Genomic DNA, 27,101 nt, shown 5'->3' on the forward strand with positions numbered 1-27,101 from the left:
AAACCATATTACAGTTTAAGATGAATTTTGTGTTTGAAAACCAAAGTTTATCTGGAAGAATTTGGGATGTGATTAAAATAGATTTTCACTAATTTAGATCGATTTGAAATGTTTTATTAAAGGATTTGCTTAATCAGGAACCAGTAACCTTTAGTTTAATGATTCTTTACTCTCTTTGAAATCGCTATCAGAGAATAGACATGAGGATTCCATTAGATGACTTTTGGTCATACTTGGTAATCGAAATGTAATAAGCATATGAGGAACACATGAACATGAATGTTATATCAGTGTTTAAACCCTTAGTGAAATAAGCTTGTACAAGCTTCAACAACTGCTCAAAATATTATTGTGGCATAGCATAGCATGCAATCCATCCTGTTAGCTTTATATTTACTCATCAGTAAACACATGAAATGATCAAAATCATCAAAAGATATATTGTTCAACTAGATTCTGTCCCTAACTGTGCCAGACCTGCAAACCTCTGTCATTGTCTGTTTTGGAAAGTTTGAGTTTGCCCGAGCACTTAGCAGCTTAGCAGGGCAGGCTCACAGTAAGGGGTTGTCCATTGTCCCATGCGCCTCACACCAAGGAAAAGGCTTCTTTAGATGGCTTTCACCTCCAGTCCGACCGCAAGTTCTGAAACTCAGAGAAAAATGTTGCAAACTGCCTGTTTTGTAGCAGTTCGGTTATAGAACGTCATTCATCACGACTTAGCCTTGTTCGTTCTGGAGATCTGGGCCCTGAGCCTGGGTCTCCATGGTGGTGTCCTCTTTCAATCTGAACCCCTGGGCAGTTTTTTAAGGAGAGAGAGAGAAATCCTCTGTGCTGTGGTTTTTGCTGTTCTCAGCTGTGTGGGGGGGCAAAGACACACCCAGTTTTTATGAGCAAGCAATACACATGCAGTAAAGCATCTTACCTGGGGCTAAGCCCCTCCCAAATATAGAGTCGGAAAGATATCCCTGCTCCAGCAGCCCCATTAGGCCTCAGTTCATTTGCCAATGTGTTTGTTTTCCTGTGACATGAAGCCCAGAGAGGTATTAATCTCTTCTTTAGCCAATTTCTTACAGGCAAAAGTGTCAATTTTGAGATATGCAAGTAAATAAGCTCCTAACTCACGCTCAGTTAAGCTTCAGCTTTACAAATGCTCAAGTTCGTCACCATGACTAAAGAATAGTTGTTCACCATTGTCCATTTTCAATAGGTTAAATTAACAGCTGGAAGCCGTCTTATTTTCTTGATATACTCTGGAAGTCAGGTTACCAGATCAGCCCAACAGCAGTGACAACATAAATCTTGTTCGAGGATTTTATTTGAGCTGTAGTATACAGATGTTTCTGTTAGCTCAGGCGTTGTGTGCTGTTGATTCCTATGATTTCGTACATATGCTAACTTAGAGAACACCCCAAGTAATAAGGACACAGGTCTTAAGCAAATACATTTCAATTAAGATTGTGTCATTGCTTTAAAAAAACAGGAAGAAAAAACAGAAATAGATCAAACAAACATGCATGATAGTCCAAATTAAATATTATAGATTGATTGGCTCTAGGGTCTTGCAGTCACCCATTAATTCTTTTTTAATTACTTTTTATTTGACAGAGATTGTATGAGCTAGGCTATTACTGTGTGATATACTGTATATCTACCATATACAGTGTTTTTTTAAAGCTTTGCTGTATAGCAAGATTATTATACTAATACATCATCATTATTATACTAAAAAAATTATATATTAACAACAAACAGAGCTTTGATTTATACAGTAGTCAGTAAGAGATGTGGGTAAAGCAGGAGAAAAGGCCTATTTATTTACTGTAAAAGATAATGACTGCCAACTCCATAGTCCTTTGCCTTACAGGACCATATACAAAAAAGGAGATATGAAATTCTCATACATAAAGTAGGTCATCCATAAGAAACTTTTCATATAAATCATGCTTGCTAAAGCTATTCTCATCTTCAATAACAATTAGTGATTTGTCATGCAAATTGTTCTTCTATTATTGACTGTTAATACTATGACCTTTTCTATTTAATTGGCCAGAGCCTTTTCTTATATTTAATTGAAAATTAGCCCACTTCTTCCACCGGAGAAGTGGGCTACCCATGAAATTGTATATTTTTCATTTTCGCAGGTCATTCATTCCCCCCAATTTGGTTTTAAAATCAAGCATCCCAATAGAAACAAAAGGAAACAAGAAGGCAGAAGATAAATCATGTGTTTAATTTTCAGGTCGTCTGTCGCTGTGTAATCAGGCATTCTGTTTACTCCCACTCGCTTGATTTAAAACGGGTAAAACTGTGTATCACAGGCAGCATGTGGTGACAGTTGGCTGGCTATTTATGACAGACCCAGGGTTGAACGATGGTTGAACAATGAACACCATATATGGAATTGGTTGTGATATTGATGTCAGTTGTGAGCTAATTTGAGGTGTGAGAGTAACAGAATACAATGTTTCAGAGCTTAGACAAATTAAAGTATTGATAAGTGTGTAACTAGAGCATTATATTTAGACCTACATTTAGACCTACAGCTTCACATAGGACCAAGTGAAAAAAGTAATACTGGAAAAGTACTTTTTTCTTAAGTTTTCATTATTTTTGGGTTAATTCGTTAAATATAACCCTTTACTACAGTCTACATACTGCAAACAAGTTAGAGACCACAGAGAGATTTGATAGAGAAGTCCCTTTATCCATATTGGTCTCTGTTGTTTTCTGTATCAATAGAACGTTTGTAGGACAGAAAGAAGACCTCCAAGTGAGCTTTTAGTAATGGTGTGTAAGCCATAATGAAATGCTATAGCTTTTTTATTCAGATATACTGGTATGAAATATGTTTAACATAACATTTAATTTGAACCTTTAAAATAAGCAGACATTTTAATTGAATATGTCTAATTTAATTTCTTTTAATAAACAGTAAATAAAAATATGCTCACAGATAATAATGCATTAGGTTTGGAGACATGATAGTGATACATTCTCTTCCATGTTTGTTTTAATATTTTCCAAGAGCTGTTAATGACTTTTATATTTTTTTTTAGCTTACATCGCCCTCTTGTGGATTTAAACCAAGCATTTGTTTCTTCTATGATACACTAAAATCACTGGCCTTTTAAACAGTCTATGACATTTATCTGTAACTTAATTTCTCAAGTCACTGTTTATAGATAGAGCTTTTTATGCAGAACAAATAAAAAAATTATATCTTTAATTTTTTTAAAGTTTTCAGACGACATTAAAAGAAGCAAGCGAAGTACCATGACATATGTTACAATCAATCTTTAATTATAATGTTAGTTTTACAAAGCCTTGTAGATCAAAATACTTAACACAACTACATTTAAACATTAAAGACGTTAAAATGAGAATGTAAACATATTCACATAACTATCGAACAAATAGCATTAAATGAGGTTACATTGAGAAAAAAGCACAGTGCAGCAAAATGTTATTAAAACAAATCTAAACGAAATCCAAAGCGAGGAAGACAATGATAATACAACTATTTAGTAGTTTGTGGTTTCAGTTAAGTTTGGTTTTTATGTTGTATATTATTTAACATGCAGGTAATTTCTTATTGTTTTAGGTAGTACTGTATTACTCTTGTCACTATTGGGATGCTTGATTTTAATACAAAATTGAGGGGAATGAATGAAAATCCGCATAAATTAAACAATATACTATTTCAAGCTGCAAAAATGTGAAACATCTAAATTATACTTATAGCAGACAAGTAAAGTCATGAAAATGAAATACATTTGTTCAAAACCATAATACAGCAAATTGACTGAAAAGTTACATAAAGTAAAGAGTTATCATTCAGATGATTATTTAACAAAGAAAGACATAAAAAATGTAAAAGTTACAAAAACTTAATGTAATTAAAATCTTTTTTTATATAACCTCTGGCAAAAAAGTATAGTACTCACCAATCCACATTTTGAAAGTGTGCTTAAGTTTGTTGGGGTTTTTTTTCTATGTACAGTGACATATCTAACCATCTAGTTTTTATTTATGATAATAAAGAGAGAAGGATAAAAAAAACAATGTAAAATATATTTAACTTTAAAAATTGAATATAAAAATACCATTCAAGTTTAAACCAATCTACATGTTTTCATTAAAAATAAAAAGTTATAATCAAAACTAATTAAAGGTATTATGGATGGATATGACTCCATTAATTACTTAAATAATAAAAAAAATAAACTGATGTCAGATTTCAGCTGCTCTCTTGTCTAGAAAAGACTGTATTTAAACTGTCCAATGCCTCCTCCATTGTGATTTGATTCCAATCCTCCGGAACCGTTGCTTGTTCTTGCTTGAATTCTGCTGCAAATTTGTCATTGAATCTCACCAACACATACCTATGAATGTGATAGCAGAATATTTGTTACTGGATCTGTAGTTGGTGAAGAAATATACATAAGAGAAATGCAATGTTATCTTAAAGGAAAACAAGGGATGATAAACACAGATATTACCTCCAGTAGATATTGGCCTTGTTGTTCAGGTCATCAGAGCCATTTCTCCAGTTTGGATCTTGGAAATTAAGATTATTGCATATCATGAATTTGCTATATGCGTCTTTGCTGGTGTCTGGGCAACTGAGATGAGGTGGAGAACTGAGGTCATGAGGCAGCAGGTTTTTGGGTCTATGGAGCAGAGAGCTGTGGACCTCATGTCCAATCTTTTCTTCCTCACAAGGAGCTTTGCAAAGAGGACATATTTTGTCACAGCCTCTTACTGTTTGAAGAAGGATGTCCTGGGGCTGAACTGGAAGGTCAGCAAGAACCCCAAGTACATCCACATTTTGATTGAATTGCTTGCCAAGTTCTAAACGCATTGTGGCAAGTAGCTCAATTAAACATTTGACAAAGCGATCCCATTCTGTTGTGATGCTAAAGAGGGGGCCATTTAGAAGCTCTTTCTCAACTTCAAGGTTTACATCTCTCCTCAAAATAAGACAGACTCGTTCCAGCAGTGGCTTCGTATCACTGAGCACCCCCCCGGTACATTCTTCGGTTTGACTAATTGCAGCTGCTATCTTTCCTATAATTTCTCCAAGTCTCTGTTGCTTTGTTCTACTAAGAATAGTTGTATCAGATAGGTGAACAACTACTGTCTCCTGAATCTTCCTTAGTCTGAAGTCTTCATAGGACACCAAATATTCTACAAACCTTTCAAAGCAGTCTTCTTTAATCAGATCTTCCAGTATGTATCGTTGGAAGGCATGTGGAGACTGATACTGTTGAGCTTTAGATTTAATCTCATTTGCTATATCCACCCCTAGTGATTGATTGGTATATTCTAAGACGAATGGTTTGATGACCATGGATATGAATGCTTTGGCCACCCTGTGGCACTGGTCTCGTTTTCTAAACTGGTAAATGAACTCTGCTTCATACTTGTTCTTGTTTTCAGAGATATATGTTAGCAATTCACTGTCTTTTGCAAAGCGGTCATGTAGTTTCTGGAACTCTTGGCATGCTGCATTACAGAGATATATTTTTAAATCCACTTCAAAAGCCGATCTGATTTCCAGTGTTTTTTCCTTCAAACCATTTTCAATCATTTCTAACAGCTCAGTGATATAAGTATCAGAGAAATCTGCTGCTAAGCTACATTTATTAGCAGTAAACTGTTTGTACTCTTCAATGATTTCGCTTGCTACCCTTTGAGCTTCTAATTTCTGTTGTTTGTTGTTATCTTCAAACATATGCTTCATTCGGCTGCGATACCCAAAATGGTCGTCACATATTTGGAAGGTTGAAGTCGCAATTTGGCCAAAAGCGTCAAGTTTTTGCATGTGTTTATGGAGGTCTCGACTGATTAGATTCTGCTTTAAAACATTTCTCACCCTTGCACTAATGTCATCTGTTTCTGAAGGCCTGAAATCGAAACTGGACAATGTTTTCTTCCACACAATCTCAAACTCCTCTTCTAATACATTATCTTGAAGAAGAAGATTGGTTGATTTGCTTGTCTCCACTAGTGCAAGTAACTTGAATTCCTGCTCAGTTTCTAGTGATTTTTCAAAAATTTTTATCTGAGAGAAAGAACAGTGCGACTCATTGATTGTGTCTAACTTTTGCATGACCTCTTCAGTTACTCTTTCCTGGAGGTTGCTTATGTTGTTCTGTAGAATTGGCCAGAATCTCTTAGAGTTTGCTTTGAGAATTTCTTCCGTTGTCATGTAGCTTTCTGCTTTAGATTTGAATTTGTTGACTTCTGATTTTACTTCCTCCCCAGCTTCTTTCTTCAACTCATTCAGGGATACATTTTGAGCAGTAGCATCTAATGCCTTGGTGAGAAATATTTTCTTTGTTGCCCCCATTAACCAGTCCTCAATGTTTTCCAAAAGACTGTTCTCCCATTGGGAAAATTCTATGCAGAGCAAAGCAAAGACTAAAGCAATGTCAATATTCTGTAGACTATGGGAGAATAAATCACTTTTTACTACTTCCCACACCTCACACAAGCGTCCAATAAAATCTGAGGCTTCAGACTTCTTTGCACTCCTTTTAAGAGCTCCAAATAGCTTTTCTTTAAGTTTGAGCACATCTTCACTGTATTGTTTTTCAACTTTTTCTGGAAGACAAATATTGGGCCAAGGTCCTCTCACAAATGTGGTGCTGTTTGGATTTAACGCATGGAGATTATTAATATCACTTTTTTCTTGAGTCTGTAAAATCTTGCAAACACGCCTTAATTGTGAAGCCTGTAAAACACAGTTTATACCCTCATCCTGGGTCAGGATTTGGCAGATGGGGAATGCACTGCGTTCTTTTGCACATAGGAGAGCATTGACCATGATGTTAAATGTTGTCTCAAACTCATTGCCAGCAGGAGGAGAAATGTTTTGGAGTACAACATCACTTAGTCCCACTGCAACTGTGGCCATTATGTTGTCCTGAATCAATGTATCTTTTTTAATTTCTCTTGAGACAAAGCCAAGGCCTTCCACATCAGTTAAAAAAAGAACATCAAAATCAAATTCTTTTCGGAGATCATCAGGAAGATTTAGGACAACCAAATACATCCCTTTGTTTGTTCCTCTCCATCCTTCTGGGAGTTTAACTCCAAACAATCCTGATAAAACTTCCGCATTTCTGGCATAATGGTTACCAAGAACTGTCAGTACTCTAGTCCTTAACTGCGCTTGACGTAGGCAGCGTTTCAGCTCTGCAAAGACGCAACCAAGCCAGCACATAGGGATGTTTACTGAATCTCCATCCATTAGTTCCAAAGGAACCCCAGAGAGAAGTAGATCTGCTGTTAGATTGGGCAAACGCATCACATTCTGACCCTTACTCATGTGTGTAAACTCAAAAATCAGACCCATCTCTCTGAAAAAGTGCTCAATGCTTAATGTATACGTTTTTGGCTGAAGACCCTGTGGATTAAAGGCGTTGGAATTTTCAAAGGACTCTTTGCAGTACAATCGTTGTTTGGTAGTAGATGATACATCTGTTATAGACTCTTCTGCATAAGGTAAATTAGGCTGCACTTTTTCACCACATTGGACATTTTCCCTTTGAGTGTTTCCTTGTTCTACCTTCGCTTCCTCCTCAGATAGTGAATCTGTACAGAAACTTACACTATCTATACTGATAACAGGTTCACTTTCATGGTTTTCCAGATGTTTTGGTTTTTGTGGCCCTGACTCTTGCGACCTGTTTATTTTTTCTGTTTGTATCAGATGAAGCCTCAGTTTTAGCCAAGTAAGGAAATAATTCCTCTCAATTTTGTCCTTTGTGAGAAGAGCATCTATAAAAATTTTCATAGCTGGCTTTATTTTGTAACTGCTTAACTCTGCCAATATGTCTTTTTTTTCTTTTAGAAGTTGGGGTTCAGGTTCTGTCCCTAATTTTCTCAGTTTGCTTTCCTCCCTATCTAGATCTCCTAGTTTGCTCCACATATTCCCCTGCAAAGGCAGCTGTTCCTGCTGAAATTCAACTGACCCTGCATCTAACCCCTTTAGCACTTCTTCCACTGTAGCCATTGCTTTCTTACAGACTGAGCCTTCATCCATTATTAGGCCCAAGTCTAATGCTAATTTTGCTGCTGCCTCAAGTGTGACAGGTTTTAGATTATCTGGTGCCCAATGTTGAAGGATTTCACAAAAATTCTTGGCAACTTCTTCTTCACTAAAAGTACTCCCTCTAATCACAGCCCCGTTGGGAAGCCCTAGATACTCTTCAAGGTTCTGCCCAACACATCCTGTAATTGAGGTCAATTCTCTTTCTGTACTCTGCACATCAATTAGGATTAGTTTACTTGCCATTTCTTTGCAATATTTTAGGAGATGGATTTCTTTCTCCTTAAAATCTCCACATAAGATTATAAGAGCTGACGATGCTTGACACAAAAGTTTAAGACAACTCTCATGATTGCTGCCATCACCACGTAAATTGCAGATGACAAAAGGGCTGGGGTAAACATCTATGTCAATTACTCCAGTGGGGAGGTACCATCCAATTTCCACTAGACCGTTGGCGATTCTTCGGGGAACTTGCCCTCCATCCATGTCCCTGTGTATGAATGTGTCACTGCTTGATTTAGGCCCCTTAAGAACATAGTTAAGTACCTGTGACTTTGAGATACTGCATCTGCCAAGCTTTACACAAGAAACAATTGGCATGGGCGTGCTTGCCAAATTGCTGTCTTGTATTCTGCTGTTTTGTTCCATAGAGTGAGATCTCCATTGCCCCACAACACCTCTTGAAGGCCAAAGAAGAAACTGACTGGGCTTTTCTGGATCAGCATTTGGTAGGACTAAAGGCACAGCAAACTTGCATTGCATCATGCGCACAGTTATCTCCTGTTGAAGAAATGTGTCAGCGGATAAAAATACAGATGTGATCAGATCAAGGGGGTTGATTGCTCTTTGCATCTTTTCCTCAGAGCTGCAGAGGTTTTCCTCAGGTAGTTTGCCATTACTATTTAGAGGGTCAACCTGAGGCTGGCAACATGAGCTCCGGGCATCTTCACTGAGCAGCCAAAGACGTCTAAGAAAAGCATTTGGTAAATCCTTAAGCTCAAGAGGTTGTTTGTTCTCAAGAACCCATGTAGTGATGTTTAACACTGATGCCGAGTCAAGTTGTTTTGTGCTGTAGGCCTCCAGGCCAAGCATTTGCAGAGTCTCTGCCACTGCATTGCCCGTCTGAGGTCCTAATTCCATAAAAAACAAAACAACAAAAAAACAACAAAAAAGAAAACTTATTATTATTATTTATTAAAGAATATATTATAAATTGAATTATAAATTAGAAGAATTTGTAACTTTTCAAATTTAAACTGAATAATATCATTACATTTATTTAAAAAATGCTTTCTAATAGGTAATCAAAAGGACATAATTTGAATAAATTCTCTTGATTGAGGTTTTACATATGTTCAATATCATTTCAAATTACATTTAGTGTAAAATATTGTTTCTGTTGTGTATAAACAAATTACAAAAGATGCTCCAATCCAAAACATGGACTAAAGTTAATTATTAGGAAATATAGAAGTGTATCACACTCAACTCTTGAGCTCTATGATCAACCTGCTTATTCTTTTAAGTCATTCATTACTGTCACTGAATTTTTTTCATGCAATATCTCATAAATCTTTGCAAGTTTAAAACTATTTTAATTTTGAAAATTAAAGCAACCATGTTAGCCCTTTTCAATTCAAGAAAAAACATTAAGTGGGCTTCCTTAGTTGAATAAGTGCCCACACAACAGCTACTGTATATGTCAAAACAATTCATAGATGGATGACTGAATTCATTATTGACACTGACCAAGCTATTCATGTGGTAGAGATTAGCTTTTGCTCCTGTGCCCAATTGAACCCTTATTGCACACCTGATTGTCCTAACATATAATCCTCCCATTGCTGAATGGGCAGGATAAAAACTATGCTATCAACTGTTGACAATTTCATATGATATGACTGGTATAGTTTAGAAATCTGAAGTTCAGGAATTTGACCTGTATTGCTATATTGGTCACTAAACACAAACATACTGTTTTGCAGACCCACCAGTTTTAGTGAGCTTATAGTGCAGGCAACATGTTCAATCACAAGCACAACTCAATATGAATAAAATATTATCAATAAAGAACAGGATATAAAAAATATATGGTCGATGATACCATATATAAATCAAAACATGTCTAATTCATACACATGTATCTTCAACATCCTATTCTAAAAAAAACAAAACATTGGATTGAGGTATTGGTATTGGATAAACATTTATTCCCTATTTACTCTGATTTTTTTTTTGGTAAAAACATTTTTTTGGTACATCTCTTCCAAAGATATCAAAGTTCTAATACTATTGTTGCTGAGAAATTGGCTTCAACACACTAAACAGTACATTAATTCATGCTGGCTATTTTTAAATCAAAGTCCAATAATATGAAAACACTTAAAAACAACTAATATTACTGTGATACTATTCAAACACTTCCCTCCTTTCCTGTGCATTTTAGATCATTTTATTTCCAGTCATCTGGGGCTATAGAAGTGGTCAGCTTACTGTAAATAATTGTCTGCTGCTCCTAATGGTCTGAACAGTAAACCCAAGATTAAACCTGTAACAACATCCTTATTTTTTCTTGTGGCAAGCACAATTAAAATAATGGATTGGTCTGTCTACCTTAGAGACTGAAATTTGAAGAAACCAGAGACAGGGCTGCAGAATTAATAAACCATTTTTTCCCTAATGCTGTATTTTGCATTGTGCATTCTATATATATATATATATATATATATATATATATATATATATATATATATATATATATATATATATATATATATATATATATATATATATAATATATAATATATAAACAACTCTGACTGTAAAATCTAACTTACATTCTCTTGCAACTTAAAAAATAAGAGTCAGACAAATATACTATATTTTATGCCTGCTTGTGAGCATCAGTTGATAAGTAGCCATTTGCTTTTTATATGGTTATTTTCATGTTCATATTGCAAATAATCATAATTTTCTATGGCGTTAAGTACAATAGACCTGATAATACAGAGATATTGAAACATTTTAATATTTCTTAAGAAAGTTGAATGAAGCCTGATGTTTTTAGCCTGATGTTAAAATAAAGTTCATTTACAGTTAAAAGTGAGATACTATTGGTTAGTCTAAACAAGATAAATACAATTATTTGGCATCTTTCAGCCAAAATAAAAGCACCATTCATGTTGAAAATGGAAAAAGTTTTTTACATTTGAGAGGATGATAAAATATGTAGATGTTTTACTTCAGTTGTTTCTGTTATAGTATGTTTTTGTTTTTGTTGAAGGGTCAATGCTGCGATTAATAACAGTGGAAATGCAGCATATTAAAATAAAAGATGCTGTCCAGATACACCTTCGTGTTAAAATATTTCATGGTAAAACAGGCATATTTTTGGTTTTACACACTCCCTGCCTGTTTTAGAGTTCATATAAAGTTAATTAAGTCTTTATGCCCATAATCAAAATACCCATTCACTTTCAATCCTAACCTTTTTCCATAATAATAGAGCTGGTAGGATTTTTTTTATGATAAAATTGATTCTGACTTTCCCAAACTAACTAAAATAGAGCCAATTAATGACAACAGTTTGATTCTTAGCTTGAGCTACCCCAGAGGGAATGAATGTTGAATAAACATACTTTTCTTCTTGCTACTCAACCTTTTAACCCGCAGGGAAGACATCACAAATCCTCCGGGTTTCCTCACTCTCTGTTTTGAATAAGGTTTTACTCCTTTATCAGGCACATCCTCAAAGACTGGAAAACTGACATGAATCCTGTAAAATAAAATAAAAAAACTATTAATGGGCCACAGCAATAACCACAAGTTGGTAAAATGTTTACTAAGTTTTCAAGTTATTAACAACAGTTCAAAGTTTAAATAGAACAATTTAAAATCAGGAAAACTAGGTCAATGATCAGAAGCTCTTGTTTCAAAACAGAGATCTTAAAGCTGAACTAAAAATTAAGATTTTCAAAAACAGATCTTCCATGTGAAATGTGTGCATGATCATGACACTTCAGCCAGGTCCCAATGTATTATCAAATGTATTTTAATTTAAACTAATGGATGTGACCTGTTTTACTGGACTTTTATCTCTGTGGAATGTCTCTGAGAGCATGTACTTCTTTTCTTTTTTTTATTTTTACTACAATCGACTCTCATCTGTTACAACAGAGGCATGCAATGCAGACACAAATTCATTTTAGCCTGACCTAAAGATTAAAAGATAACTAAAAAAACTGGTTACCCAAAGAAGAACATGTAGCAACGTTTAACTAGTTTTTGAGCTGCTTTTCTTTAGTATTTGATTTATTACCTAAGATACATGCATGTAAGTATCAGAAGAAAACATGGACGTTTATTTGCACTTTTAAAGCTTCATTTTCTTTATTAAAAGAGTATATTAAAAATGAGTAAAAAATAGTCTACAAAAACTTTTAAAGAATATTGCAAGATGATGGTACTTTTACAGAAATATTTGATAAGTTTGGAGAGTTTTTGTACTTTATTACTTATTACTCTAAAATCCCAGTTAAACCATCCTTTTGTTGTTTAATTTCTGCTCTTTGTTTTTCTAGAACTGCCTATGGACCTTATATATATATATATATATATATATATATATATATATATATATATATATATATATATATATATATATATATATATATATATATATATATATATATATATTACTTTGCATTGTATTCTTAATTGTTAATTCATTTCTAACAATATCTTTTGGAAATCAAACAATTCTTACCTCTTATTTCTTGTGCATCTGCTTCATAAAAACAGTCCAGACATCTGGTTCTCCTTTCACAAGTTCATTTATACCTGTCAGCTTAGTGATAAAATACTTGTCTGCCCTCCTCTCTAAATGCACAAGAATGAAATCATGATTATACACACCCCCACACATACTGATAGAACACAGTCAGGAAGTGCAAGAAGACAGTTTGTCTGCTTAGGCAAAAATTCCTCACATTACAGGCTTGACATTTGATCTTGATAACAGCAGGTTGCAGTCTCACAGACCTGAAAAGTATTTAAACACTTGCCAAAAGAGTTATCATCTCCCTTTAGCGTCAGTAACGAGGCTGGAGACAATGACGCACTTTGGCATGTGTCACTGGAAAATGCACGTCTCTTATTACAGAGCTGTATGATGCTGCTTAGTTTAATTGACATAAATCTTTTCTCTTTTCTGTAACTCATCTTTTCCTGACCTTAAATGGGAGTTGTTATAAAATATATTATTTGGGGTTGTTTAATGTGGGTACAACATATAATTTTACAGAGAATTAATGAAATTGGAGTTTGCATGTCATGAGAGAGTGCCAAAAGGGGAGATCTTATTCCTAAATCAAGAGGCACTTTAAGCATGCAAATGATTACAAAGTAGAAAAAATGATTAAGCTTTGACTATCTGCTTTAGTTCGATGTTACAGCTGAGCAGGTATTAAGCCTCAGATTGTGCATAGTATCCAGTTAGATGTTGCATTTATTTGAATAACCAGGTATTTGACCATCTATTTTAAATTGTTCATAAAAAATAAAAATTCCCATGTTTTCTACAGCAACAAAATAACCACACGGATACAAATGGATAGTATACAGGATGACACTTTTTCTTTCTAGACACAGAATATGTCGTGTGAGTCTAGCAAAGTAATGTGTCTCCTTGTGGCCAACTGAAGCGAAAGCAGCCAATGAGGCTGAATTACAGGTACTGGTCCTGTTGAAACCATGTGAACATTATTAGACACAGTATATATATGTGTGAGTGGGGGTGTGCAAATATTTATACATAGATAGACATGATAAATAATAACTAGAATTTTGCTCAACATTAAATTAATAAGAATAGTCTACTCTATAGTAAAGAAATTCCTTTTATCAGGTAGTATATATACATATAATTCTAACATCACCCCTGCTTGTCAGAAATATATACATATACATGTCTTTTATGTATATGCCATTGTAAGGGGCTATTACTTTTCTTTAATGAGGGTACCAAAATATTTGCCTTATAATTAAACAATACTTATTGTTTTGGGGGGTTTTTTTTGTTGCATTTTTAAGCTCCACCTGAACATTTACCTGACACAAATAGTGGAAAGTTGTACGCACACCTGAGGGATAAGTGCTCTGCAGAGGAAAAGATTATGGCTTCTCTATTTCTGTCCTACAAAGCTCTTTAGCAGTCTTACCCTTATGTGTCTGGGACTGGAGGGTTGAAGCATATATGTTTCATTAGCCTGAGAGACATTATCAACACTGTCTTCCACTTGCCTTCCCTTGAGAATTCTTCTTGTACTGTATACCTGATTGCTCAGACCTATTTCTGCACGGACTTTTAAATTTTCCTTAGCTGGACTGAGGAGGGGAAAAGAGAGCCAAGACCTTAAGGATTACTAAAGACTCAAAAGAAGTCAAGATGTTGATCACAATGCTAACTGCCATGTATGTGATGGTTAAAGTTGTAGAATCGGTAAGCTAATTATGTTTGCTTACTGAACTGAATTTCAGTGTGGCTGCAATCTTTCACTTATGTGTTGTCTTTCAGTCAGTGGTGTCACTTTAAATCCCGATCATTGAAATAGCATTGAAATCTTTGTGATTTGTCAAAACAGACTTTTATCAACAAAATTCAACATTCAATTACTGGTGCTTCATTTCCAAACTTCAAGGGAATGAAGAAAATACACAAACCATACTTACAAACCATACCTGATAAATTGTGTTTTCTATTTGAAATATTATGATATAACTTGTAACCTAAATCTTTTCTGCTTTTAGATTGCAGTCCAATTTGCACAGCAAGAGGAGCCGTTGCCTTACATGGTATCTCAGCCTTTGCCTTGGCAAGTTCACTCAGTGTCTCACAGCCGAAGGAGCAGCAAAGCAGAAGAGGTTAGTCTTAACAGGCATTCTAACTCATTAAAGCTGATTCATGAATAACTTTAAGTTCAGTTTCAGTTTCATGAATTACTCGTAGCAGCTTTCTGTGTCTAAGACAGAGCATGTTAAAAGTTAAGCAGCAAGTTTTAGCTGAAGGATTATTTTTGAAGGGGTCTGCACCACAGTTATAGCAAGACAAGTTCCCCAGTACAACATTCAGCTGAATACTATGACCACTAAACAACAAGCTCCTTCACATGACCTTTAAGAAATAAAAAAAAAAGGCGGCTTCAAATGCTGTTGATCAAACTGTGAAGTTTGTTTAAAAACATCATGCAACAGTGACTCACTATGTAGTTTTATGTGTATTTAAAAAAAATAATAATAATTTGAGCTATCATCTATTTAAATCTGGATATTGTACCCCAGTAGGCTTTGGTGTACATAAAGGCTGCTAGTTTGTGCAGTATAGTAATGTTTAGTTGATATAAGATTATTTTTGCTCTTGGCAGAAATAACCTTCAAATACCCTTAAAAACCATTGCTTCGGATGTAAAAATTAGACACAATCTACAATGTTTTTTTCAAAGAACATATAAAATAATAATGTTTCTATCAAAGTTCAGGTGCAAAATATTGTGTCTAATAAACTGAGACTATAGTTCATCTAGCAGCTGGTTTCTATAGTACCCTTGGTGCAGCTTTAGGGGAGTGATTTAAAAGTTACTTCGGTAATAACCTGACTTTACAAGAAAATGTCTAAAACTCATAATTCCCCCTAACTTTTCTGAGAGCAGAGTGTGAACCTTAGTGGTAATGTCACAAAACCACACTGCAAGCTGAATGCCGGCACACAGCCAATTTTCTAGGTCCGGCATGCATGCTAAGTCGTCCAAGTTCTCTTACTTTGGCTTCACTGCCATACCTCCATTTGAGCTGTAATCCTAATCAAGAGGATTTGTGGTTGAGGTCATTATTCAAGCTCTGGATGAAAAAAAGGGCACGCATAAGCTGTCGCACAAATGCAACGATTAGATGCTGCTGTGATAAGATGCCACATGTAAACCTGAACAACATGTTCAAAGCATTTTTCTTAGAATTTAACAAAGATTTTGCAAATGAAAACATAACAACCTTTCCAATCTCTTGATCTTTATCTAAGCAATGTGAACAATGTGTACAAGAAGTTCCAGATAACATTTTAATGCTGATAGTTTTCTATGTTTTTTATCTGCTCTATCATATGAGGGTTTTCTTTCAATAAGCATTCTTACAGAGAGCTATTTGCTTTCATTTGCAGTTCGATGGCTACAGGAGGAACAGCATAGGTGTATACAGAAAGAGTAAGTTTCACAAACTCTTTTATGTCTTGCCTGTTTGTACAGTTCCACTGTGACGGTTTGTACCTTACAAGAAACCCCAGCCACAATAAGTACACAAACATAACCATAGCCTTTTAATTTAATCATTAGTTCTTCCAACTTTCTTGCTCCCTCTCTTGCTTAGGCTCCAGTACCAGCAATGGCACATGTGGCACACCTTTGGTTCCTCCTCTGAGCCCCATTGAGGTTGAAAAAGCTGCCTCTACCATTCAGAGCCACTACAGGAAGTTCCAGCAGAAGAAACATAAGAATGACAAATAGACGGATGCAGAGGATCACTGTTGTGGATGCAGCAACTTTCAAAGGAAAGAAGAAGCAGGCATGCTGAGCGGATTCACCTCAGGTTATGCATAACAGCCTATAAATAAATTAACATATTCTGAAATCTAGAGTAGTCCTAAAATTACGTCAGAGGAAGATAAACAGTAACATAAAGCAATAGCCTTCATAACAAACATTGCTTGTTGTACATTAAGTATTGAAGATGATAATAAATGTAATAAATGAGATTGTATGCATCTGAGTGAACGGTTTTCATGTGCAGTGTAAATGAGGGTATTGTTAAAATGTGTATTTTGAGCATGTTGTCATTTGTAATAATTTTATTTTGAATTTATAAATGTTATTAAAAAAAACTGTCAAAATATATTTTTCTTGTAAACTGCAGGACTTAAATAATAAATTATTTAAAAAGTTGATACATGTTTCTCTGTTTATTTTATTATTTTTTTTTTTGCTTTTTTATATAGTTTTTCATCAAATTTGGTATTAAAATACAAGGATTGGTGGAACATATCTTGGAGTAAAACTTTAAATTCTGAGGAGAAAAGGGAAAATTGGAAAAGTTTTATATTACACTTTCTATGACACAAAAACCTTATTAATGTTATTTGATAATAGGATTTTTGTGTTAAACTCTAATATCTGCACCATTTATAAAGTTTTTTCTTTATTTTTTTGTTGGGAGTGGCCTGTTTCTGCTCTGTAAACAGTTAAGTCACCTTTCCAGCAGTCAAAGTGGCTTGGTAGTTGAAGCTTTTGATACTAGAGAACAATCCTAGGATATTCTTTCTTTAGCCTTGTTTTCACCAGTGAGAGGAAGTCAAACACAGATGTAATTTACCCAGGGGACATCTAAGGCTTCATGTTTAGTGTATTTTATTATTAAATTTGCTGCTGAGAAAACTCAGTTGGGTTAATATTTAACTTAAGTTGGAAAACTGAATAGTTTTCCTTAGCTTTAATGTTTTACAGGTTAATGGGAGTTAATCTGGAAATTAGAAATGCACTCATCTTCAACACATATAAGGATAATGGAATTGCTTGGATTTCTCAAGAATTAAAAAGAGCATAAAGGAGCAACAGTACCGCTTCCATTTTTACACCTCAACAGCTCTGTGCTTTACACTCTCATGGGCACCTTCCAAATACCTCAAACTGTAGCCCCTACCTCCTGTTTCTAGTTCCTATCCTTTCACCTTTAGAATGCATCTTGCTCCCTCTCCTTTCCCCCTTTCTTACTGCCCACACTATTTGGATAGCACTTACTATGGCAACTGTTGATGCATCCCTGCCTGTGCTGAAGTGTTGTTACTGATATATACACTACTCAGCTGAGTCACTGTTGCATGATGTTAGAAGTTACATTGCTGGGCAGAAAACACCTATTGGTGCCTTTGGTTTCTAATTGTCGTCACCTGCAGGACTGAGAATGTAGTGCAGCTTTAATAACATCCTCCCCACGTATAATTAGACTGATTTAAACACATTTTGTGCAGTCTTTCATGGCAGTGGAAAGAATTCCTTAAATTTAAATCATTTCGTGGAGACTTGACATTAGGTTTAAAATGATAAGAATTTCCATTTTGTGCTAGTGGTCCAGGATCATGTTTTAGTGGTTCTCTGAAATGCAAAAAGCAGAAACAGGAAGAAAAAAAAGTCTGCAACATGGAAAAACAATAAGAATTTGTGAAACTTGTCTTTTTATCCAATAAAACTGATTAAATTAAATAAAACAGAAAACACTGTTTAAAAGCAATGCCAATATTACTATAGGCTTCCTTTCTGGACTCCTGTTCTTTAAACAGAAATAAATATTTTCTAGAATATATATCCAAGGTGAGTAAAGAATACACTGAATTCCCTATGATGTAATTTTAGCGTTGATACTATCAAGCTGAAAAAATAAACAGTATCATAACAGTTCATAAAAAGATAGCTTTATTGCACAAGGTTTTGCACTCTTTTTTTCTGCTTTTGTTTATTTTTTTTTTAGAAAAGAGAATGTAGAGTAAAACACAAGCAACTGTAAATTGATGCAACGTCCCAATAAAAGTTTAAAGAACAACTGCTGGATTCTTAAAAATTCTGTTTTGTTTTTTTTATTATTAAAACTCATTTTAAACTGTTCAATTTACCTTCCCCCCCTTTTTTCTTTGAGAACCAGAATTTTTTTCCGAACATGCAATGCTGCTGCCCCTCCCCCAAAAAGCTGTATAACAAAGAAAGACCTGTGACAAAGTAAAAACAGGAATAGATACAAAAATAAAGGTTAAAACAATGCAACAAAATGCCTAATAGAACCAAACATCATCATTAGTTAACATTGCATGGTTCATTCTGACAGTTTTGATCTAGTCCAAGAGTAAGGATAAGCAGTTAATAGTGTAATTCATTACCTTTTCATTGAATCTTCATCACATTACCTGTATTTTGGTTTACATTGTGCCCGTATTTCATGTTTACATTGCTATTGAAGATGTTGAAAATAATATCCATTGATACAAAACACTTTTCCTATGTACAAGGCTGCAGAGAGGGAATGAGGGAGAGCTTCTGATTGGTTAATATATGTAAAAAGAAATTCCTTTTAAGTTCGACTTACATATACAGGCTGTGTATAGGTCAGTTTGAACGTATGTTTTCTTATTTTAAACAAAAACCCACTCAAGATTGTTGTGCATAATACAATTCCAATCATGGGTATAATTTCATATTAATTTGGGCCATTTAATGATTTATTCAAAGTATTATTTGTGCAGGGTGGAATGATTATACAACATATGTAAAAGATTTAAAACAATTTGAACTGGGTGTTCAAGTTTCCTTTTATCTGGCCAGCTTTAATTTGCACAAGGCTAAATGACTTATTCTGATTCAAACATTAAAATTGACGTACTACTAATATCTGTATAAATAATCAAGAGAAAGTTGCAGAGAAACCTGTATTTTTTCTAAGACTAAACCACAATAAGTGAAATTTTGGCTAGATACTTTATATCTCTCTTTTTAATATGTTTTAGAGTTTATTTTTATTTGCTGGTTTCCTGGATGAGACTCATATCACACTTCTGGGACGATCTAGGAATCGTAAAAAGAGTCTTTTTGTCATCTTCTAGTTTATGATAGCTCTGATCCTTAATAGTTTTTATGTAGCTTTTAAAGAACCTTACTAAACATGTCTTTAACTCATCGTGGTAAGATTCTGGGTAAGATATTTGAAACAGGAGTCAATTTGTGTGTTTCAACAGTATAATTTTCTCAGAGACAGTTCAAACATGGTTTTGAAGAGAACTTGGCTAATAAGTATCAAGAATTGTTGTGATCTTAACCCATTAATGCTATTTGCTTAAAGGATGACTGTGCCAGATAATCAGGCATTTTAAATAAACTCAAATATAAACCCACAATTATACTAAAGAGTGTTGATGTCTGTGGGTTAAGGAAAGTTTACAATAAATGTAAACATGTTCACTCAAATCATTGAAGTTCCATGTTTTATTTTCAGTACACTCTAAAATAATTAATTAATAGCCTGGTATAATATAATTTATTAAAAAATTTAACAAAAATGTCGTTCTGTCTCTGAGAACTTGTCAAATTCTACTGATAAAGAACATTCTGAAAGAAGATCTTGAAATCTGAGAGATCAAATGGATTAGATATAGAAGTATAAATTTCCTCTTTAGAAATTAGGTTGAAATTCTCTTAAAAGTATTACACTTAGAGCAAACTGACTAAAAACTGAAGGGAAAGCATGTGGGTTAGAAGTTTATTTCATCAGTCCAACCAATACCATACAGATGGACTAAGGAAGCCCTTATGCAGAAAACAGGCTTAATCCTTGCCGAAACCCATATTTTTCCCAGGACAGGTGTTTGCATAACTTAAAATGGAAAGGCCCAAAAGAAAATGCATTTTAACACTACATAAAGAAATGAACATATCAATCTCAGATTTCAAAGTACATAAAAAAGATTATTACATTTATCCTCAGTAATATTGTCACAGGACTGCAGAAATACTCAATCTGTTTGTGTTCATTGGCTGTAGTTTTGTGGTGGCGCTGAGTCTGTGGTCACAACTATTTGTAAGGTACAATACAACAAAACACAAGAGGCTCAATTACTTTATATGCTCTCCTTTTTAACCGTTTTCTTTTCCAACACACTTTCTGCACGGTCTGAGACCACAATAAATCAGCAACAAATCTCACACTATATTTTCACTTTACTGTGCTTGTTTTTACAAAATCTCATGGGACTTAAAGTCTCAATTCTCAAACCCCAGTTTAACCACTAACTTTCACACAACTTCCTCTCTCTCCACAATCCTCCATCCACAGGTGTGTCACCTGCTTAAACCTTCCTTCTTCCTGTCTTTAATGTGATATTCACTCGGAGCGATTGTCTTGTGATCTTTTTATATATATTTTCAATTAGAACGGCTTTTATATGTCTCTTCTCTTTATTCATATATTTGCTATATATTTAAATAGAAATATATATGTACATACTTTTTGAAAACAAACATATATGATATCTTTTACTTTTTTCTATTGCGAGAGCCCTGATGTTATGTTTTATCGGTGTGAAACTTTGGAGCAACTCTTTTATTTTGGAAGGATAATTGTTAGGACAATGCAAGCTTTGGAATTAAAAATGATGAATGAAAAACAAGAAAACAGGATATAAAGTTTCAGTCATAGAATTAAATGCAAAATTCAAAATGGTGAAGCAACTTGAAACATTTTGTTGAGCAATTTTTTCATATTCTGTCCAAAATGTATATAATTCCAGTGCTTGTTCATTTATTAAAGATCATACAAATACATTTCTCTAAAAATCTGCTGAATGTGTGCATTCAAGCTGTCATTGAATGTTAGGAATTTGTACCCATTTGTGCATATAAGATACCTCCTCTTCAATTGGTCTGTTTTTGTCTAGCCAGCATGCTGGCAGTACATCACAGTGACACTGTATGGATATGTTGGGTGATACAGTATGATATGAGGAAAGAGGAGTAGGAAAAAGGAAAGTATGATGATGGAGAAATTATGCAATTGTGCACTGTGTTTGTTCAGAAGAAAGTAAAGTAAGTGAAAATGACTCTAAAATGCCTTGAAAAACATATACATACTCCTTTATCTTTTTCACATTAGTTGCTATCTCAAACTTTAATGTAGTTTTTGGAGGATTGTCCATGACAGACCAACACAAAGCAATGCACATTATGAATTACAAACATAAAAACTTGAACATTTATTCATGATATGGTTTAATCCAAACTATTCCCTTCTATCTCTTACTATAATGCTTAATACAGTTGCCCTCTGGGAAGAACATCTATCTTTTAGTCTGTTCCAGGTTTTCTGCCAGGTTGGATCTGTACTCAGTTTCATCTAACTTCCCATAAACAAGCAGCTTGTGTTAAAGTTACTGTTCTCACCGCATCATTACTGGGAATTTTGTATTTGGGTTGATGTGCAATTTTAGTTTTCTTGCACATATTATTTTGCAGAGATCATCCAAAATCAACACTCTTCCTCAAAGACTTCTACAAACTAACCATAATGAATTATTTCTTGCTTTGAAAATTGGCTGTCTTCCTATCCCTTAATCATAAAAGACTAAATTTGTGGGACTCACACCTGAGGTGTATGCCCCAGCAGTTTTTCAAGTTGCCATGGTCCTTTTTGCCTACTTCTCTGATTAATGCTTTAAGGCAGGAAAGAGGATTCTGTGGTGGAAGATATGTCCAACGGTTGGTTTTGTATTTCTGAATCGTGCCCATGCATCAGTGGTTATTTTGTATTTGACCTAGAGAGGCAGCAGAGTGCCAGGATGCACGTTTTTGACTGTACATGTTTCATAGTTTAAAAAAAATACAGTGCTTACATGGAATTAAACGGAATTTACCTGTCCAGCTGAAGTATTGTGACCAAAGCGTTTATTTTAAGACCCTTTTGCTTCTTCAGGGCACGCAATCATAGAAAAAGATTCTCCTAAACACATACTGAGCCAACTTCATCCTCTCCCACTTTCTCTCCTCTTTTCAACTACATCGAATAAAGTCTTTCTTTTTAAGTTAGGTTTGTCAGGATTCTTTTTGGCGATTGATGCTCCAGTTTATACAAAAGAGTACATATTAACAAACGAAAACCTTTTTTTTTATCTTAAAGACAATTTTGAAATAGTGAGTGCTCTAAGTGGGTTTCTCTGTCAGCTAAAGGTATGTTTTAGAGTCTCTAACTCCAGTAAACAATTAATCAATTACTAAATTATTTGACAATTATTTCAATAATCGATTAATCACAGTTAACCCAATTAATTGTTTCAGCCCTATTATTTACCAATGATTATTTAACTAGTTCTGATATTTGGTTGAACTTGTTTGTTATAGATAGCAATTTGTTAAATTGCTATCTATAACACATTTATTATTATTATTATATATTTTTTTGGTCTAGGAAAGAAGAATGGTTAAGTGAGTTTGACTGATCAATAATAATCAAAAATGGGGGTGGGATTTTATAACGGTTTACTTCTACCACCTCTATTTTTTACTTTAAAAAAAAAAAAAAAAAAGTCGCACCAGCAAACAAGCATAGGGGTACTTCTATGTTCTTCGTCGTAATGGCGGACTGCTAGCCTAACAGCTTTTGAGTTATGCTTGGAGCCTACGTTAAAAACGTCATGGCGGCACGTATGCAAAATGTTTGATTGACCAAAAAGTAGCCAATTCACTTTTAACAGTAGGCAAAGTATATTGGCTAATGTTTTAGGGGAGAATCATAAGTGCAAGAATGCCATCCATCAATTAAGTCATTTTAGATTAATCTGGACACTTAATTACTGAGTAAAATCCTCTTTCATACCTTTAATCTTGGTAGTTCTACAGATGTGTCATACACCTTTTTTCCATGTGAGAATAAAGATTTTTATTGCTGGTCTGTCTACTATGGTCTTCAGTCCATAAGTTTACTTTTGTTATCTAACACATCTGTTCAAAAAAAAAAAAATCATGTTACCTATATCAAATGATACACAAATGGGTTATTGTCATATTAGGTCACTATCAAAAGCAATTGGGTTCACTGGATTTTATTTAAGTGTATCAGTATGAAGTGGGGTGAACGTTTGAGGTTTTTATACATAAACTGTGAAGCACTTGAAATTTTCTTTCACTTTGCAATTTTGTGCTACTTTCTGTGGTCCGTCACATAACATTGTGAAGAGATACATTAAAGTTTGCTACTGTTATCTGATAAAATGTGAAATAATTCAAGAGTTGTAAATACTTTTGCAAGGCACAGTATTTCTTGTCCTCCAATGAAAGCTTATGGCCCTTCTCTTCCTTTTCATAGCATTTCTATAGATCACCCATACCATGTTGAAAACAATGAATAAAAACAAAAACAAAAAACAAATCTAATAATAATAATAAAAAATAGAGCAACTCAAGTTTGAATAGGGTGGAAGTGTCAACATTGTCACTACCAGACTTTTACTTTCATAGGTACAAAAAAAAAAAAGGGGGGGGGGGGGGGGGGGTCTGTTTCCACACAGACTTCTGCCCAAGAATTCAGCATAAAGATTGATTTTAAAAAGGTCCATTGTTGGTGTGTTCCTGCCACATGTACACTTATATATTTACACATATATTTCCACACCCACAGCCACACACCCACACACACACATACATATCTCCACAAGCTTGTGACGTTTCAGTTACTTGGATCCATTCTAACTTTTTCGTAGTGCACATAGTATTATATTAAACGTTTTAGGGGGAAAAGTATCTAGAATTCGCTCAACGATGCTTAAAATTTTTACCGTCTCTTTTATAGGTCTCTCTATAAAAAACTTCAAATATGACCACAATGCTGAGTCATCCATTGCATGTACAAGAGAACAAGAGTTGTTCCACCACCTCTAATGTATGGATCTATGATGGATTAACCTTACAGAGCCAAAGTAACACCAAGGCTGGTGGTTTGTGCATACAGCAAAAGCATCCTGCCATGGCACAATGCTGAGATATGAACTTATCTTCCATCAGAGAACACAAAAGTTATATATTTAAAAAAAAAAAAGGAGAAAATATTAAACCTTAACACACACTGTAAGCAACCTGGTTAAATCTACAACTGTCTTGTTATGGGAAGCAAGACAGTGCAAGTTAAAAAGCATTTTGTGCATAAGTTCTGTGTCCTTGCCAGAAAATGAAAATATGGACTGAAAAGATAAATCATTTTTGTTTTGGCAAGTGATTTCCAGGGTGGTAAAAAAAGAGAGAAATGACACAAATATAAGAGAAAACAATCAGGCAGAAAGAAAGGCAAGCCCCTGTGCTGTGGACACCCAACTCTGATCCCATTAAACAGTTGTGTTAAAGGGAGCCCATACAGCTCCTTGCAGGCTGGCACAGCACAGGCACTGACGGGTAAGCTGTGCATGTGTATGTTCTTCACCCCGATTCACCATGGAGGCTCCAGGCAAGCGCTGGCTTAACCAGCAATGTGTTTAGAGTTACAGTGACAGGCCTCGTTAATGGCAGACTACACAAGTGTATAGGACTTGGAGTAGGCTCCTGATGCCCCATCCCGTTGCTTCTGTAGTCTGCCTAATCCCGAAGAGCTGCTCTCCAGGAGAGAGTCTCTAGAACCTCCCATTTTGGAGGAGGACGAAGATGCTCCTCCAGGAGTTCCACCTGTGGCCCCTACTGCACCACCGCCAGAGGAAGATGATGCTCCTGCTGCAGCAGCAGTGGCTACAGCAGCGGCAGCAGCACTCTGAGCCGCAGAGGCAGAGGAGCTAGGCATAGTGAGAGTCCGCTGGGGAAGGGTGGAGCTGCTGGAGCTAGCAGACAACCCTCCACTTCCTCCACCGCCGCCTCCTGTTGCTCCTCCAGAGGATGCCCCAGAAGAAGTGAGGTTTGAAAGCCCGGAATGGCCGACGGCCAGAGCCTGCTGCTTTGTAGAGTCCATAGTCACGTGACGGCCCTGGCTGTGGTATGCCCGTTGGGCCAAACCCCGAATAGAGGCCTCGCGTGGTGGAACCACTGGACATGGGTCATGATGTTCTGACTGCTTTCGGAAAAAAGGATCTGACTTCATGTAGAGGGGAAGGTTGCAGTAGTCACCTGGAAAGGAAAAATATCAAAATATAAATATATAAACTTTACCTTAAAAATCATACAGGGTTAAAATACTTTTTGTGATTGCATTTTCTTACACCCATTGAACTTATTTGCTCTAACTAATCTCACTGTCTTAAGTTATACTAAGCAGTTAGACGCAAACTTAATTCTCTGCAGCCGTAGTTTCAGCAAAGGTCAATGAGTGCTGTGTATATTGAACTACAGTAATTCAATATATTATCAACAACAGTTTGTTAATCTTCTCACAAATTCTCACCCAAATTGATTTACTGCTAAAATGTTTTAGTGTACTTTTAGCTTCAGGGACGTTGTACCACACAAGGAGACCTTAGCTGCCACCCAGGGATTTATTTTTACATCTTTTTTAGTAATGTTCAACATAGCATACATTTTGACAAGCTTCCTTACTTCAGTAGGCATTGACATAGATAAAGGTATTCTGAGAAGTAAGATATTCTCCATCCATTCCCGCTTTAGTAGATTTTAAAATTGCATGATAAAAGTTTTTAAAGTCTTATTTCATCTTAAAAGCAAGTTGCAAGTTTAATTATGTGAATACCAGAGCTCTTTAGTAAACTAATTATGTTAGACTTCTGTTTAGTTCAATCTACATAATTCTGTCTGATGTTTTAATAGAAGAAATCTAAAAATATATATGTTAGTCTAGAATAAAAGCAACCGCCAGAGTGAGAAGAGAGAAAAAAAATGTGCATCAAAGTTTTTTTAACAAAATTTTAAAAAGTAATTTTAATCAATTAAGACAAAAGTCTTTTAATTAAAACTAGAACCTATACTTTCCTTATGTCTATGTAAATGCTAAGTCAATCAGTCTTAAATGGGAGGCAACCAGTGTTTCACTCAATTTTTTTAAACACATTTTAACGTTTATCCAAGTGTCTTTTTCAGTCCTGTCCACTCTCCCTGAAGCAATCTACAGTTCTGATGTTTTAAGAAACATGGATATTCATCCTCCTAAGCAGATGCCAACAACCCAGGAGGTTGATGGTGGGATTTCATTTGCATCTTACACTGAATGTGCTCACGAAGTCCAAGTTCCTTGAACATCAGTACTCCAACTACAAGTTGCTATACTTTTTTACTTTTACTTCCGTAAAGGTGTTTTTACCTTTACCAGAGTACTAATATGCAATCATTGCTACTTGGTTTGGCTACATCACAAACAGTTTTAATCAATAAACAAAGACTTTGTATCGTGATATATGTTCAATGCCTATGATTATTGTGAAAAAGCAATGCACATTGACAGACATTGCATACTACATTATTATATAGTATGTGTCTGTTTTCAA

At 35.0% G+C, this 27,101-nt stretch overlaps 3 protein-coding genes across 4 annotated transcripts in view; 1 reads left to right on the top strand and 2 right to left on the bottom strand.

Moving 5' to 3' along the window:
* Positions 1 to 3,302: 3,302 nt before the first annotated feature.
* Positions 3,303 to 13,179, bottom strand: si:dkey-202l22.6 (interferon-induced very large GTPase 1). The gene is made up of 4 exons (XM_038298560.1): positions 12,825 to 13,179; positions 11,698 to 11,834; positions 4,500 to 9,189; positions 3,303 to 4,382 (listed from the first exon to the last, which is right to left on the bottom strand). Exons 2-4 carry the CDS (start codon positions 11,738 to 11,740, stop codon positions 4,238 to 4,240), a joined length of 4,878 nt encoding a protein of 1,625 aa, XP_038154488.1. The 5' UTR covers positions 11,741 to 11,834; positions 12,825 to 13,179; the 3' UTR covers positions 3,303 to 4,237.
* A 1,097-nt stretch (positions 13,180 to 14,276) lies between these two features.
* On the top strand, positions 14,277 to 16,841 carry LOC119792103. The gene is made up of 4 exons (XM_038298570.1): positions 14,277 to 14,558; positions 14,867 to 14,980; positions 16,269 to 16,311; positions 16,475 to 16,841. The coding sequence occupies exons 1-4, from the start codon at positions 14,505 to 14,507 to the stop codon at positions 16,609 to 16,611; spliced, it is 348 nt and encodes a 115-aa protein (XP_038154498.1). The 5' UTR covers positions 14,277 to 14,504; the 3' UTR covers positions 16,612 to 16,841.
* Positions 16,842 to 18,725: 1,884 nt separating this feature from the next.
* LOC119792101 (Down syndrome cell adhesion molecule-like protein 1 homolog) overlaps positions 18,726 to 27,101 on the bottom strand; it is a 139,105-nt gene continuing 130,729 nt past the window's right edge. For both annotated transcript variants that reach the window (XM_038298569.1, XM_038298568.1), the window contains exon 35: positions 18,726 to 25,773. In XM_038298569.1, the coding sequence (XP_038154497.1) occupies positions 25,190 to 25,773 (584 nt within the window). In that variant the 3' untranslated portion in view covers positions 18,726 to 25,189. The remainder of the gene's footprint in view (positions 25,774 to 27,101) is intronic.

The sequence above is a fragment of the Cyprinodon tularosa genome, unplaced genomic scaffold (assembly GCF_016077235.1).
Source record: "Cyprinodon tularosa strain WSP-4 unplaced genomic scaffold, ASM1607723v1 ctg41, whole genome shotgun sequence".
NCBI classification, from domain to species: Eukaryota; Metazoa; Chordata; class Actinopteri; order Cyprinodontiformes; family Cyprinodontidae; genus Cyprinodon; species Cyprinodon tularosa.